Below are 17,549 nucleotides of genomic sequence, written 5' to 3'. Positions count from 1 at the left end.
TTCTTGTTGTTGTTTAGAATTGTATCACATAATAGGGCAATGATAGGGATCTTTGTTTTATCCCTGATCTTAGTGGAAAGACCTTTAGAACTTCTTCATTACAGGTAAAATACAAGTTGTTGTTTTTAAATAATATTTTCCATAAAAAGGAATAGCCCATCTATTGCTGTAATTTTTAGTGTTTTTAAAGTAAACAAAATTTTATTTTATCAAAAGCTCTTCTAGAATGAATTGCTATAATCATACAATTTTAATTTTTGTTCTTAATGTGATCTATCATGTTTATGGTTTTTTAAATATTGAACTAATTAAGCCTATATTCCTGGTAGAAATCCAATCTGGAAAGAGTTAAGAATAGGTCCAACTACAGTGGCATCTCAGAGTCAACCTAGATCTTTGGGGAACACAGGAAACTTCAACTGTGGCATCTTAATAAAAGGAGAAAAAACAACAATGACTAGTAGAGGAGTACAGTGGAGTACAGCCTTTGTAGGAGGAAAAAGTGGCTGTAAGAAGCATATTTTCAAGTGCTGTCTATGGTCCCTAATGGTCCATGTTGGCTTTCGATTCAATAGTAGACACAGATGGCAGAGGTATCCTACACAAGCTCCTGAAGAACTCTAAACTATTATCAACAAGGATCCCCCAAAATATTTCCAAAAGAGGTACTCTAAGGAAATTTAGCCTTTGAGTCTCTTTTCTACTTTTCATGTCTTTTACAGGCTGTTGCTTCCTGTGTTGAAACCATTTATTTGATAGGCAACTCGGCATAGTGAGTAGAAAGGAAGAAGCAGAGTAGTGCAGCATACTGAGGATCTCATTGTTTACTTGAAGCCTTGGGTTCAAGTCCATCCTCTGATACAACAGCTGTGTGACTCTGGACAAATTATCTGACCTTAGAGCACTAGCTAGCTTTCTAAAATTTTAAGTTGAAAAGCAGCTTTAGACTTACAGTGGTATGTATTTATGTATGTATGAATAAAAGAATATGCATCTGTTAAATGTTTACATATCTTGTAAGCTTTTAAACTTTAGAAAAGGGGACAAATTAATTTGAAAGGTACATAATGTTTAAAACATTTTATAATATTTAACTCTATATATGTATTTTTTAAAACCCTCACCTTCCGTCTTGGAGTCAATATTGTGTATTGAGTGGTAAGGGTTAGGCAATGGGGGTTAAGGTTAAGTGACTTGCCCAGGATCACACAGCTGGGAAGTGTCTCAGGCCAGATTTGAATCTAGGACCTCCTGTCTCTAGGCCTGACTCTCAATCCACTGAGCCACCCAGCTGCCCCCATTAACTATATTTTTTAAATGAAACAGCAACTAAGAAAAATATGTTGTGGTTAGTTTTTTGCACAAAATATGTGGAATTCTGGAAAATACGGAAAGTACTGGAAATTTTTCATCAGTGCAAAGTATTTTTAAAACTACAAACAACTACAATATTTTGAAATAATAAGGCATTCGAGTAAAATACTAGATTGTAATCATCTTTGGTCATTCAATAAATCAATCAGTAAAAAGCTAGAAATCATAATATTTTAATTATATTTTTCAAAGATAAATGTTTTAACAAAATTACTGGAAATATGTCCTGTCTTGCTACTCAAAGTATTTCAAATACTATCCACAATTAACACATCTGAATTTAAAAAGTTTTCCATCCATTCTATGCTCTATATTTCGCTTGGCTTTAATAGCCAAAAAAAAAAAAAAAGCTGTATTATTCATAATTACCTGCAAAAAGATCTTCTCTGTCATCATCTAATACGATTTCTGCAGGTTTAGGACCATTGGAATTCGTGCTTAAATCTTCTGCAGGAAGACTAGCTGGTTCTGGAGATGATGGACTTGACTGGTTAAAAAACAAACAAACAGCAGATAATGCATAAACTCTCTGTACTTGCATCTTCTATATTAATATTACATTATTCAAAAAAGATTTTTATAGCTCTCACGTTTTTACATTGCCTAGATTTCCCCTGTATCCTGAAAAGTATCTTTTTTTGACAAGAAAATAAAAATGTTAATAAGAAATAATAAGGAAATAACTCCAGTCATTCTTATTTCCTACTTCCAACAAGGTAACAGTGAACAAAAGGGAAGGTGTAAGTATAAAATGGGTGTATATGCACACCTATGTGTATTTGTATTGGTCCAGTAGATGATACTTCATGCAGAACACTAGAACAATTTCAGTGCACTCTATTCTCAGCTTTAGGTTACCCGAGTATTGTAAGGATCTACATTTTCAGTGGTATGAGTGCCAGCTACACTGACAAAGACTGAAATTCACCTAAAATTTAGAAGACGAGAGTTCAAAGTTACTCTGCTGAAACTTGGTAACTAGCCACCTTGCAAAGCTTAACAAAACCTGTCCTTTAGACAAGAGTTGGTGCTGTTCAGTTGTTTTCAGTCCTTTCCGGATCTTTGTGACCCCATTTGGAGTTTTCTTGACAAAGATATCGGAGGGGTTTGCCTCTTCCTTTTCCAGCTCATTGTATAGAGGAGGTCACACAATTCGTTAAAGAGTTTGAGGCCATATTTGCACTGAGGAAGATGAGCCTTCTTGACTCCAGGCCAGGTATTCTATCCTCTAAGCCACCTAGTTCCCACCAGAATTATATAAGCTGGGGACACTGGGCGGCCCAATGGATTGAGATTCAGGCCTAGCGGCGGGAGGTCCTAAATTCAAAGCTGGCCTCAGACACTTCCCTACTGTGTGACCCTGGGCAAGTCACAACCCCCATTGCCTAACCCCCCACCAACCTTCTGCCTTGGAACCAATGGAGAGTATAGATTCTGAGATGGAGAGAATGATAGAAGCTGTGACCTTGAGACCAATGGTTTTCTGGCCTGGATGGCACAAAACTAAATGTGAATGGAACTGCTGGGACTAGAAAACTTTTTGAAATAAGATGATTTTTCAAAGGAGCAAATCGTGGGGAAGTTTTGTGTTAGTTGGGATGCTGTAAATTTGAAATTTACCTCCTGGGCATCACTTTTCATTTCAAGTTTCTAGTACTTGTAGCTTTTGCAAAGTTTCTAATTACTTGTGATTGTTTAGAAAATGGCAAAAAGATGGCTGTGACTTTGTATCATGTTCCTCCTTTGTCAACCCTGAGACTTGACATGGGTCATTATGTACCAAGAGACATACAATTCATTGCCATACCTTTAGAGTTTGCCTTTTCTAGCTTAGTAGCCCCTAGTAGAATTTACTAACACAACCATCAAGTACTTACGGCTACTTCACACTTTGATGAGTCACTAGTGTTTCATTGAATCTCAAATTAATGTTACTTTAGGATATTAATTTAGGAAATAATTAAAACTAAATATATTGTTTTATGATAAGATTTCCCCAGAAATTTAGAAAAATTACACTGTGTATTTAAATTTTTTTCTTTATTTTATCCCAGTAACAAATGTACACATAAGTTTTCCATGGTTATATGATTAATGTTAGCTCCCTCCCCTCTCCCATCCCAGAAATGACATGTAATTCCACTGGGTTATACATGTATTATCACTCAAAATCTATTTCTACATTATTTATTTTTATAATAATCTTTTAAAACCAAAACCCCAAATCATATACCCAAATAAACAAGTGCTAAATCATATGTTTTCTTCTGCATTTCTACTCTAACAGTTCTTTCTCTAGATGTGGATGGCATTCTTTTTTATAAGTCCCTCAGAATTGTCTGGGATCATTGTATTTACTGCTGTAGCCTTCTGTATTTTTATGCATTTCTTGGGGGAAGGATGAAAATTAAGTGTAACCATGTCAATACTCTACAAATCCCAAAAATGTTTCCAAAGCAATCTATAAAGGAGTTTAAAAGTTATTTGCTTCTGAAAGTTCAGTTCTAGTTAAATTCTAATAAGATGGGAATTATCATAAAACTTGGTCTCCAAATAACTCAGTAAGAAAGGCAGCAACATGCCTCACAAGCACAAATTTTACACTTGGGTAGAATTTTCTGAGGACCTACAAATAATTTTCAAATGTAAGGCATTATAACAACCATAAAGACAACCAAATACCATAGAGAATGTGTCTTGTCATAGGCATAAAAATTTAGATGACTTAATGGAGAGCTGGAAGGCATGGCCTTCTAATTCAACCTCATTATTTTAAGGTAAAAAGACGGAGGTCCAAGAAATTTGCCCAATTCCACATGTAATATGTGGCAGAACTGGAATTTGCACCCACATTCCCTGGCTCAAAATCCTGTACTCTTTACCTGCCCTCTATGCTATCTCTCAGGAGACTTGGATTATAGTCTCAGCTTTTATACTGTTATGGGTATATTTGATCTTGTTTGGATTTTATATTGAGAGCTGATTGATCCTTACCAAGATAGGCTTGAGCGGTTAGGGTAACCTAGTGTAGACAGTTGAAGAATTTGCTGGACACAGCTTAATCCAACACTTTATTATTAATGATGAGAGATAAAGCAGGATTTATATTATTCTAATACTAATATTCTAGATACGCCCCCCTTCTAAATCCTCACATATTTGCTCCTTAAAAGTATTCTTATCTATTTAAGATCCAAATATCCAATTTACTATTTTCCCCACTGGTATGTATAGTGGAATTTGGTGTAATAATCAAATGAATTGGATTCCTGTACTGTCCTGCAAGTCATTAGCCATATTACTTTGGGCAAGTCACAATATTTCAAAACCTGTTTTTCTTCATTTACAAAATCAAGAATTGTTTTTTTAAAAAGTATCAATAAAAATCTATATAAAATATTTTCATTATGTACATCATGTTATGAGCATTGAATAACATCAGTCAATAAACATTTATTAAAGTCTATTATGTGCCAGTCTCTAGGGAGAGTATTAAACAAAACAAAGACAGTCCCTGCCCTCAAAGAGTTATAATGTAATTGGGGGGAGGGGACAGGATGGGACACTGGTTTTTGGTTGTTATCCTTCATGCTTCAAAGAGGAACAAAATAACACCACTATATTGGGGTCAACGTAGTGTGTCTGGCTGATCAGACAACACAAGCTAATAGCCCATAAGAACATTTGGGACGGAGATGTCTCTAAATTTGTGCATCTCACATTTTTTTGGAGCTACTGCAATTCTGCTTTGCTCACAGAGTATGTCTTCTTCGATGCAGGCATGCGATGCTAAATGCTACTGTGCTGCTGTCTCAATCCATCCCAAAGTTCTTCCGAGAGACTTTGAGTGTTATTTTGTTTCTGTGGCTCTGCCTTGTGAATTCTCTGTAAAGTACTTTTAGGCAAAGGTTCCTGGGGCATTCCAACTAGTTGCACTCTGCAGCAGTGCCTTGGCAGTACAACTCAAGAAAAGATCTCAGTGTTGGTAATCTTCAGAATCTTCCTAGGACAATTCCAATGGAAGCGAGTCATTTCCTAGCATGGTGACATTATACTTTCCAGGGCGCACAGGCACATAACAATGAGGTCAGCAAAGCAGCACTGGGTCCCCTTCAGTTTGGTAGGCAGCCTAGAAACCTCTTCTCTCCTACACTTTTCTTTGGAGCCACCCAAACACTGAACTACCTCTGGCAACGTGTGCATCGACTTCATCGCCTAGGTGGACGTTCCTGGAAAGTATATTGCCAAAGTAAGTACACCTCAAGATTTCTCTGACGACTCCACAGAGGGATGGTATGGTGCTGGCTAGTGAAGAAACTCTGGTCTCTTGCTGTCAAGCCAAAATGAGAACAACTGGTGGAGAATCAATACATGCTCTGCTGCATCTCCGTCTCGGAGGCTGCACTGAGGACAACAGTAAGTTGAACATCAAGTCTCCCTCCATTTTTTAGTCTTGGCTTGCGGTCTTTTCAAGTTAAATAATTTACCATCAATGTGGTAGCTGACTTTGATGTCATTTTATCATCATTAAAAGTCTGACATCACTGCAAACATCATGTAAAAAGCATGGAAGCAAGCAGACAGTCTAGTTTCACTGGTAAATGAAAAATAAAAGATCATCCATTATCCCAAAGCCAAGCAAATATGCTGTCAAGGAGCTGGTGTACAATACTGATGAACCTCTCTGGACAACCAAATTTTGCCATCATCTTCTACAAAACCTCATAACCAACAGTGTCAAAAGACTTGGTCAGATCAACATTGTATACAGACCACTATTCTGCTCCTGGCTTTTCTCCTGGAGTTGTCAGGCAACAAACACTATTCCTCAACCCTTTCTGAAGTCACACTAGCTCTCAGGTATCACTTCCAGATTAAGGATCAGCAGACAAAGGAGGATTCTGGCAAGGATCTTGCTGTAAATGTTGTCAATGACTAAGAGACCCTCCTGTGATTGTCACAGGAAAACCTATTTCCTTTTCCTTTTGTAGAGATAACAGAGGCATCCTTGATCTCCTGGGGGATAACTTCTTGCCATATAACCCAGAAAACTCTAATCAGCTTTGCCTTGTAAATCTCTGCTGGAATGGAAAGAGCATCAAGCACTTTGCCACATAAGAGGAACCTAATGGATTTCAGAAATTTGGTGTACAGCACTGCATTTATTCATCTAAGCCAGAATCCCTGTAAACATCAGGACTGGTTTGATGAAAATGATGGGGAAATTCAGAAACTACTAAATGAAGAATGAGAAATCCACAAGATTTACCAGCAGGATAGTTCATCCTCCTCTAAGAAGGCAGCATTTAACTTCATTAAAAATAAGCTGCAAACTAAGCTTATAAAATAGCAGATGAAATTCAATTTTATACTAATGGTAACAATGTAAAGCACTTCTATGATGTCCTGAAGGCTATTTGTTGGCCAAAAACCTATGGTGCATCTCAACTACTCAACACTGTTGGAGCTACATTGATCAGTGATGAAGACATGATCCTGGAGAGACGGGCTGAAGATTTCATAGTATTTCCAATAGACTGTCATTAACTGATTAATCAATATTAACGTCACTGACTATATACCTCAGAATGAAGACAATCTTTTTCTAGCCAATATTTTAACTGGGGGAAGATAACACAAAAAAAGGAAACTCAAAAGAGGGAGAAGAAAGAATTGAGAGAAGAGATAGAAAGAGCAACAAAAGTCCAAAAGCGATGTCTGCAGTGGGAGATAGATAGAAGACTATGCTGAGCCTCTTTCTTTCTCTCTCTCTCTTTTTTTTAATAAAAAACCCTTAACTTTATGGCTTAGAATCAATACTAAGTATGGGTTCCAAGATGGAAAAGTGGGAAGGACTAGGTAAATGGGGTTAAATGACTTGTCTAGGGTCACATAGTTAGGAAGTGTCTGAGGACAGATTTATATTCAGAACCTTCTGTCTCCAGGTCTGACTATCTCCTGAACCACCTGTCAAGTCCACCCCTTTCATTTTATAAAACCAAATGAAACAAACATTTCCATATACAAATGAAACCACAAATCTATATATGTAGCTTACTTTTCTCCATACCTACATAATATTCCTATCCACTAGTGTCCCAGGTCTTCCTTACCCTACCTGCGTTACAGTAGACATTGGCAAGGCAGTCAACAGGTACACAGAAATTAATTCTTTAATATTTCACCCTTCTGTGCTCTTTCTGGAGGTAATGTCCATAGTTTATTCTTCCAGGATTAAGTCTGTGGCTGTGTATAATTTTTTCCTAGTTCTATTAATTTCACTGTTCAGTATCTTAAATTGTTCTTTCCAAGTTTTTAAAAAAATCAGTCTGTTCATTGTTTCTTATGGTGCAGTATTATTCCATTACAGTCATATACCACAATTTGTTCAGACATTCCCCAATTGATGGGCATACCCTCAGTTTCCAGATCTTTGCCACCACAATGGGAACTGCTATGAATATTTTGGAACATATGGATTGTTTTCCTATTTTCCTGATCGTCTTGGGAAACAAACAGAAGATATTGCTAGGTTTAAGTTCCTTTCTTAAGTAGAGGCCCTGGAGCCCAGTTCTATTCTCCAGTCAAAGGGTCCAAACAAAGGACCAGAGGGTACTGGCTAGTGAGATGTGAAAACCAGATATTCAATCTTGTAGCATGAAATATCCCAATAATTACTTTCCTAGGGAAGGAAGGCATGCTAGAGAAGTCCAGAGAAATATAAAAGTACTGAATTGCTAAATGGATTAGTATTCATACTCTTCATTTGGTCATTGAGTCAGTTGTGAATATATCTAATTATATATTATCATCTATCCCATAACTTTCTACTTAAAAAAAAAAAAAGAATGAAATTTCATCAAATCTAGGTAAACTCTATGTCCCTCCCCTTAGAATTTACCAATCTAGGACCTGTTGGAAAAAGGAAATGAGATTTATTTTATTACTTGTTCCTTGTTAAACCATGCTGAAACTGTGATCAATTTTCTTCTCTAGATATTCACTATCCCTTTTAATAACATGTTCTAGAATTTTGTCAGGAATCTGAGTCAATTTAATAAGTATTTCTTAAAAACACTGACTACTTTGGGCCATGAACTATGATTGATGCTGGAATTGACCCTGAGTTAATTATCTGTGTATACAGATCCCATTCTCTTCTTTTTTTCTGAAAATGAGGCCATTTGCCCTTCAGGTCTAAGAGTTGGAAAGACCTGAATTTAAATCTTGCCTCAGATACTCACTAGTTCTGTGATCCTGGATATTTACTTAACTTCTCTTTGACTTAATCCACCAGAGAAGGAAATAACAAACCATTCCGGTATCTTGGCCAAGAAAACCTCATATAGGGTCACAAAGAGTAGGACACAAATCAACAACAACAGTATTTCAATACTTTCCCCAAAATTTGTGTCATTAGCTCAGTAATCACACCTGCCAATTCTTTTAGTAGCCCATGATTTCATTCATTTGGATTTATATACATCACGGGCAGCTAAATGTTTAATGAACCACATTAATTCAAAAAAATGTCAAGAATAAGTATTGCCTCATCTCCTCTAATTTGTTAGTAATTTTCCTCTAACATGGAATATTTCAAGTGATATTGCAATGAAATCTCAAATTTAACATGTCCAAAATAGAACTCATCATCTTTTCCTTAAAACCCAAGCCTCTTCCAAACTTCTTTAGGGTACCACCATACTTCTGGTCATCTTTGACTTCTCATTCATATCACATATAATTGATCAGCTGTCAAATATTGCCATTTTTATCTCCACAATATCTTTTGCATATGTCCCTTCCTTTTTATTTGGATAGGCACCATACCAATTCAGAGCCTCATCAACAACAGCCTCTAATTTGGTTTCCCTGCCTTTGCTTCTTGCCATTCCAATACATCCACCACAGATGTTAAAAGCAATTTCCTAATTTTTAGATTTAAATGTCACTCTTTTATTCAACAAACCTGCCTCAAAAATCAAAAATCAAACTCATTTGGTATTCAAAGATCTTGACAACTTGGTCTCTCAATTTACAGTTTTCTTATACTTTACTCCCTCCCAAACACTTTGCAACACTGTTCTACTCACTATTCTAGAAACAAAACACTCCCAGCTCCTGTCTCTGTGCCTTTGTACTGGTTGCACTCCATGTTTCGAATACAGTCACTACCTCTTCAGGACTTAAGCACCATCGTCTTCATGAAGCCTTTTCTGGTTTTCCCAGGAGCTGGTGCTTCCTCCACAAACTATTTTTTTTTTTACTAATTTTGTACATATTCTGCACATACTTATTTGTGTATCTCCCCAATTAGGAAGTTAAATTCTTTAAAATAAGGACTATTTCACTTGGGTTTTGTATCCCCCAGCATTAGAAAATACAGTACCTAGGACATAGTAAATGCTTATTGACTATCTGGACAAATGAAATGTTTTCAATCCTTTTGAGGAAGCTGAATCTTCTATCATTTTTTCTGACATCAAATAAAGATCAGGATACAGAAAGACTAAAAGTACATTTACAAAAGTTTAGCTCCATCACAAAGTTTCTTCAGACATTCATGAAAATATGTCTAGGTCTTAGCTCTATTTCACTATGAAACTTTATGAACGTTATGTGCTTTATGCTGACCATAACACCAATTACAAATTGCCAAGTTTTCCAACTTTTCACCAAGCATCCCTTTCTATGTTTGGATAGCTGTTAGGGAAGTTTTTGCTTGCCTCAGGCCTGAATCTGCCTCATTGCAGCTTCCACTGTAAATTACTTATAATTCTTCCCTTCCCAGGCTAAGGAGAATAACTCTATTCTCTCCTCTATTTGACAGCTCCTTTAAATAGTTGAAGCCAGGTGTCTTATTCCTTTCTCCCCAAGTTCTCTCTTTTTTAGACTACGGATCCTAACAATTATTGTGAAATTTTCAGTTACCCAGAATTCAAACACAAACTTGATAAGTCAGTATCCATTTTTTAAAGTACAAGATGTATGTTCAATTCACAGATGTGAATATTGTGATGTACATACAACCAGTGCTGTAGATGTAGTAAGTTTTCTCCGTTCTCCTTTTTGGGCTGCCATTTCAGTTAGTCTAATTAATTAGATTAATGAGACAGTCTCTATTTTACCTTAATTCTTCCTGTGAAGACTTCTATTAATGAGGACATTTGTTCTTCCATGGCTTGAGTTTGCTTTTTTTTAAAATAGTTATCACAGGCAGAAATAAATAGAAGGGAAAGGAAGTATGTCATCAGCTCCCCTGCCATGGCTGAATCTTCTAGTTGGATTTTATTACACTACTTGCTCATTTCAAGTAGCAAATTTCCATTAATGTGGAAATGAAAAAAAGCTCAAACTTTATAGTTCAATTATTCAAACAAATTAAATGATTTCTAATACTTACTTCTATAGTTTCTATAATGCTTTCATTTCTATTATTGCTTCTTAAATGGTGTGACATTTTGATCTATGTTCTTTAAAGATGTCAGTAAAAAGAACCCAAACTACCAAATAATAGTTTTACTTTAGCATCATTTTAATTCTGGAATTATTTAATTCCTACATGATTCTTAGTGTATCATGTGAAAATTTAAAACTAGCCTGTTAAGACAACTTTCAATTTTAAAGCAAAGTATCTTACTTCTGAACCACTGAACTGTATTTCTCTGAGACAATAAGTAAAGTCCTCCCTGCAATGCTGGAAGATGTTATGCAAGTGCTGTGCAGCTGTTCTAAGGACCTCATGGTGACTCCTGCCATCTGGAAGACTCGCCTTTCTGATTTGGTCTGAGGTCAGAGAACCCCGAAGCAGAGGCACTCAGGAAAGGGATGTCACAAAGAGCATAAAATGGGGACTGTGGAAGGAAGATAGGGCTCTTCTGCCTTGGAATCTGGGGAAGAGGATGTGGCTAGGAGAGGACTGGCATGCCCAGTGTGGGGAGACAGTGGGCGAGGCAGGGAAGCAGTTAGTCGCGTTCCAGCATAGGGGAGTACTGGCTAGAAAAGTCTTCGCACATACACACAGTAAGGCTCAGGGCTGCTCTGGAGAGATTCGTGAAAGGAATAGCAAGCACATGCCTTTTCTTCCTCTGGCCTGCTTTTTATTATTTAATACACAACTGTAAATTGAGATATAGTCTCCAGAGAGTATTCATCTTAACAATGTTGCTGCTTGTCCTTTGTTTTGGAAGAGGATCAAGGACATCACATGGCTGATGTCTCGCTTGTCCATGAATCGGACTTAAGTGAGGAAAGTTGCCCAAAATTGTCAGCTCTCTTCCAGGGTCATCAAAGTCCAATGGCAAGACAAGAGTCAAGATGACTGACAACATAACTATGTTGCAGTGGATAATTTTGGTATCTTTAATTTCTAAGTACTCCACAGCACCTATTTCCTCCACCTTCACAGCCATTGGAACAAAGTGTTCTCATCCACCCATTCCACTGGAGAAAGTTTTTGCATGCTTGGGAAGGCTAACCTTCCCTAATCACTGAAGGGTTTCAGGTTTCTTCATCCCCATTTGATGAGGTATTTTAGCCAGAGTGTGACTGCTGAAGCATATACTACAGCTTCTTGAAGTCATACGTGAGATTTGGGTGAAAGGTGGCCCCAAGGGTAGATGAAAGGGCACCTAGGAAATAAAAAAAAAAAAAGAAAGCAAAGAAAAGAAAAGAAAGGGCACCTAGGTAGCACAGTGAATAGAGCACCAGATCCAGAGTCAGGAAGACTTGGGTTCAAATGTGACCTCACACACTTCCTAGCTGTATGACCCTAGGCAAACCACTTAATCCCAATTGCCTGGCCCTTACTGCTTTTCTTAGTATCTGAGTATCATTTCTAAGGTATATAAAAATTAATTAGTTAATTTGATTAGTTAAATAAGAAGGTTCCCTATAAAAAGGTCCCCAGCTTAGAGAAAGGAAATTTTGAAGGGTTACCTTAAAACAAAGCTAGAATCTCTTGGAGGTGTCCAAGGAGAATGTCCAGTGATCCCTTGGTGGGAATGTGGGAGTTAACTGCTACTCTTGGGTTGGTCCTCTCAAGAGTAAGGAGGTGAAAGATTTTGCTTGGATTTGCTTGTGGAAGATTTTTAGAGGCAGTTAAGTCTGGAAAAATATCTTGAATACTGAAGGTTTGAAAGTTTGCCTGATCAGAGAGCAGAGGAATTACTGGGCAGTTCTTTGGAATCCCTGTTGGGGACACCAGAGAGTAACTGCTGGAAGAGTGAACAGCCTGTGATCTGACAGAGGCAGATTTTTGAGCTTTACTGGAAAGAGATGGAAGTTGGCGGATTTTTATAATATTAAATTTCATTGGTTCTGGAAATAGGCTTAGTAAATTAGATGAGAAAATTAGTAGTCAGACAGTGTAGAGTTAAGGAGGATTACCTTTCAGTAATCAAGAAGAGGTCTTTTGCGAGACAGGTTTTTTTTGGGGGGGGGCATAGATTTAGAATTTCTTAGTTTTAGGGAACATTTTTACAATAATTTTTCTTTCTGTTTCCTTTTACTTTCTCTTTCCTAAAATTTTAAAGCTATAATAAATAGTTGTTTTGTTTTGTTTTAATATAACCAGTCTTAGCAGAATTTCCTCCAACTGTTAAGACCAGCCATTTCCATCCGTCAATCCACAGGATCACCTTCAACCCAAGAGCCTGTACACTAACAACTATTGGCAAAATACCAATACAGTTACCAATAACAAGGGCCAATATCCTTTATTACAGACAGCAGGTAATATTTTTTTTTAAAAAGGGGATAAACCATCCTACAAAGGTATATCATGTAAAAATGCAGATCTGGCCATATCACTACCTTGCTCAAAAATGTTCAGTGGTTTCTCCACTGAATTTAGAGTAAATTTAAAGCCCCCCTACATTTCCTACCTATCTTTCTAGTCATATTTTCTATTACTTCCCTTCCAAATTATTTTACAGTCTAATGAAACTTCTAGCTATTCAACTTGAGCTCAATGCTCTGGGACACATAAATCCAGTGGTGGTCAATGCACTACTACTTCATGAAACATTCCCTGATTTCCAAGTTGTTAATGCAACTTCCCTCCTCAAACTGCCTTATAAATTATACTACTCTGTGCGCATTATGCCTACTCTTTGGGGATTTCTTTCAGATGATTGGTGTATTCTTTCATTTTTTACTTTACCCTATTAAAATGATATATTGGTAGTTTCCCTTTTTAATTTCTTGAAATATGATGTCTAGGTTCTTTTGTTTATTTTGGCTTTTGGGCAGACTACAAATTCTTAAATTATTTCTCCTTGATCTATTTTCCAGGTCAGTTCTTTTTCCTAAGAGATGGTTCACATTTTTTTTCTATTTTTTTCAATCTTTTGAGTAAATTGTTTCTTCATATTTCATGGAGTCATTGGCCTCTACTTGACTATTTCTAATTTTTAAAGTTATTTTCTTCAGTGAATTTCTGTACATCTTTTACCAGTTGATCAAATTTGACTTTTTAGCATACATTTTCTTCAATATTTTTGTGGGGGGGGGGGCAGCTGGGTGGCTCAGTAGACTGAGAGCCAGGTCTAGAGACAGGAGGTCCTGGGTTTAAATCTGGCCTCAGACACTTCCTAGCTGTGTGACCCTGGGCAAGTCACTTGATCCCCAATGCCTAGCCCTTACCACTCTTTTGCCTTGGAACCAATACACAGAATTGATTACAAGACAGAACGTAAGGATTTAAAAAATTTTTTTTGTGTGCTTCTTTTAGCAAGCCTGTTTTCATATTTGTATTATAGCTCTCATTTCTAAGAATTATTATTAGGTTTGTGGCCAGTCTCCTCCTCCTCTCTCATAACCACAACCATCCCTCTCTCTGCCCTGGAATTGCAAATGGAATTGGGTAATGAGTGACAGACTTGCCAAACAGCATATAATTCTGTGCCCAGTGCTAACACAGGGAGGTCCCTGGGAATTCCTTTCTGATTAGGGGCCCCTCATCTACAAGTTCAAGCCCATTGTCCACAGACATCTCTTTCTAGTTTCCAAAGCTGGAAAAATGACCCATTTGACTTTTTGTTGACTTTTCTGTTAAAAAAAATATGTTTACAAATGTTTTTAAGTTATTATTGGGAGAACTCTGAATGAATACAGGTCTTATTCCACCATCTTGGCTCCACAACACCTTCCTTCATGTCTACTCTGAAAGAGTCTAAGTTCTTTCTGAATAAGGATTGTTCTGTTTTTATTATATATATATATATATATATATATATATATATATATATATATATATATATATATATATATATATATATATATATATATATATATATATATATATATATATATACTGCCTTATACACGGTTTTTTTGTTCAGTTGTTACTGTCATGTCCTAATCTTAGGGACCCCATTTGGTATTTTCTTGGCAAAGATATAAGAATGATTTGTCATTCTCTTCTGCAGCTCATTTTAAACAGGGTTAAAGATCACACAGCTAATAGGTGTCAGAGGATAGGTTTGAACTCAGGTCTTATTGACCCCAGGCCCAGTACTGTATTCACTGTACATAGTCATACAAACAGAGCCAGAAGATAATAAATGTTTGCTGAACTAACAATGTATGATCTTCATAACAAAAACCTCTGACAAAGGTCTAATTACCCAAATTTATAAAGAACTAAACCAGTTGTACAAAAAATCAAGCCATTCTCCAATTGATAAATGGGCAAGGGACATAAATAGGCAATTTTCAGTTAAAGGAATCAAAACTATTAATAAGCACATGAAAAAGTGTTCTAAATCTCAATCAGAGAAATGCAAATCAAAACAACTCTGAGGTATCACCTCACACCTAGCAGATTGGCTAACATGACAGCAAAGGAAAGTAATGAATGCTGGAAGGGATGTGGCAAAGGGGGAACATCAATGCATTGCTGGTGGAGTTGTGAACTGATCCAACCATTCTGGAGGGCAATTTGGAACTATGCCCAAAGGGCGACAAAAGAATATCTACCCTTTGATCCAGCCATAGCACTGCTGGGTTTGTACCCCAAAGAGATAATAAGGAAAAAGACTTGTACAAGAATATTCGTAGCTGCGCTCTTTGTGGTGGCCAAAAATTGGAAAATGAGGGGATGCCCTTCAATTGGGGAATGGCTGAACACATTGTGGTATATGTTGGTGATGGAATACTATTGTGCTCAAAGGAATAATAAAGTGGAGGAGTTCCATGGAGACTGGAACAACCTCCAGGAAGTGATGCAGAGCGAGAGGAGCAGAACCAGGAGAACGTTGTACACAGAGACTGATTGATACACTGTGGTACAATCTAATGTAATGGACATCTCCGTTAGTAGCAATGCAGTGATCCTGAACACCCCAGAGGGATCTACGAGAAACAACACTATCCACATCCAGAGGAAAAACTGTGGGAGTAAAACACAGAAGAAAAACAACTGCTTGAATACATGGGTCGAGGGGGATGTAGACTCTAAATGATCACCCTGGTGCAAATACCAACAACATGGAAATAGGTTCTCATCAAGGACACATGTAATACCCAGTGGAATTGCGCATCAAGTATGGGAAGGGTTGGAGGAGGAGAGGGAGGGAAAGAATATGATTCTCATAATGTTCTAAATTGACTAAATTAAATTTTAAAAAATTAAATTTAAAAAAATGAACTGACAATGTATGAAAAGATGTTGCTACTTTGTAACTAAAACTATTAAATCCATTACATTTTAAGTGATCAATAAATACTTATTAAGTATTTTTAAGATGAGTCTTCCTGGCTCCAGGCCTGGCACTCTATTCACTATGCTACCTAACTGCCCATGGAAATACTAGGAGTTCAAATTGGACTATACAAATGAGGACAGTACATATTTCCAATCATTAAGATATATAAAAATAACTATAAACATAGTAGGCTCAAATAATCAAAGAATAAATATATAGTACATAATATATGTGCTGCTGAAGTGACCACACACACATACACACATATAGTATAGTATTCTGCACATAGTAGGAACTCCAAGAAATTTTATGGTAATTAAATGGGAAAGTATTAGACAACACTTTTTGCTGCTTTAAAAAGTTTAACTATTTTTAATGAATAAAGTTTTACTCCAATTTGTCTCATTTCAAAAAATTCTAAATAAAATGAAATCTATTATTTCTCTCACATAGTCCAAACTCCAATCATCTCTCATTTGGACTATTGCAATAGTCTCTTATTTGATGTTTCTACCCTCACTCAACTCCCATCTGTTCTCTACAAGATAGACCAAAATTTTTTTCTAAAGCGCAGGTCTTAACATGTCACTTCCCTATGTTATAAACTCCAACAGTTCGGTACCATCTCTGCAATCAAATCTGCTCCTCTATTTGGCATTTAAAGTATATCTAATTATGCACTAATTTTTTACAATTTGGAGTAAGAATATAAATTGTGGAAAACTTAGAAGTACAAGGTATAAAAGGAATACAATAGTTGGAAGTAATATGAGGAAATATGAGGAAAGCAACACTGAATATACTTTTAAAAATAATAAAACTCTGAATCCAAGTCAATAAAAAAGAATCCAAAGGAATTGGGTTTGAAGCAGGAAGGGACCTCAAAGGCCATTCATTCCAATTCATTAATTTTCATTGGCTGTTCCCATGCCTGGAATACTCTGGCTCATCTTCACCTCCTGGCTTTCCCAGTTTTCTTCAAGTCTCAGCTAAAATCCCACCTTCTATGAAAAGTCCTTTCTGATCTTTCTTAATGCTAGTACAGTATTGTAAATTGTGGACATTTTGAAATTTTTATTTTCTTTTGAGTCTATGACATTCTTCCATCTGTATCATCTATCTAGTCTGAAAGAAAGAGAAATGGGAAGAAAGGAAATTAGACAAAAGGGTTGGAGTCTCAGCTCATTTGTTAGAATCCATTATAGAATTTTGGGTACTATGTTAGTGTTTTGATATGTAGAATTAAATATTTAGGCCTTCCACCACTACTTCAGCTGAAATCAGAATTTGATACTTTCAGTTATTCACTATAAACTACCAAATAAAGTACTGAATATTTCCTAGCCTATCATTCAAAGCCTTCCCACAACTAAAGCACTAGTCATAATGGAAAAGCTAAATCTTTTTCTTTAAAATATTTTATTAGTTTTAACTAGTCATCTTATCTCTGTCCCACTACTTGTTCAT

The 17,549-nt window shown here is 36.5% G+C and overlaps 1 protein-coding gene across 1 annotated transcript in view; it reads right to left on the bottom strand.

Annotated features, from left to right (window-relative positions):
• SNX2 (sorting nexin 2) overlaps window positions 1–17,549 on the bottom strand; it is a 69,484-nt gene that overhangs the window by 39,209 nt on the left and 12,726 nt on the right. The window contains exon 2 of the mRNA XM_001363675.4: window positions 1,744–1,861. Within this exon, the coding sequence (XP_001363712.1) occupies window positions 1,744–1,861 (118 nt within the window). The remainder of the gene's footprint in view (window positions 1–1,743; window positions 1,862–17,549) is intronic.

Source organism: Monodelphis domestica, chromosome 7 (assembly GCF_027887165.1).
Source record: "Monodelphis domestica isolate mMonDom1 chromosome 7, mMonDom1.pri, whole genome shotgun sequence".
Taxonomy (NCBI): Eukaryota; Metazoa; Chordata; class Mammalia; order Didelphimorphia; family Didelphidae; genus Monodelphis; species Monodelphis domestica.
The sequence above is the reverse complement of the archived record's forward strand: the minus strand, read 5'-3'. Positions and strand labels throughout refer to the sequence as shown.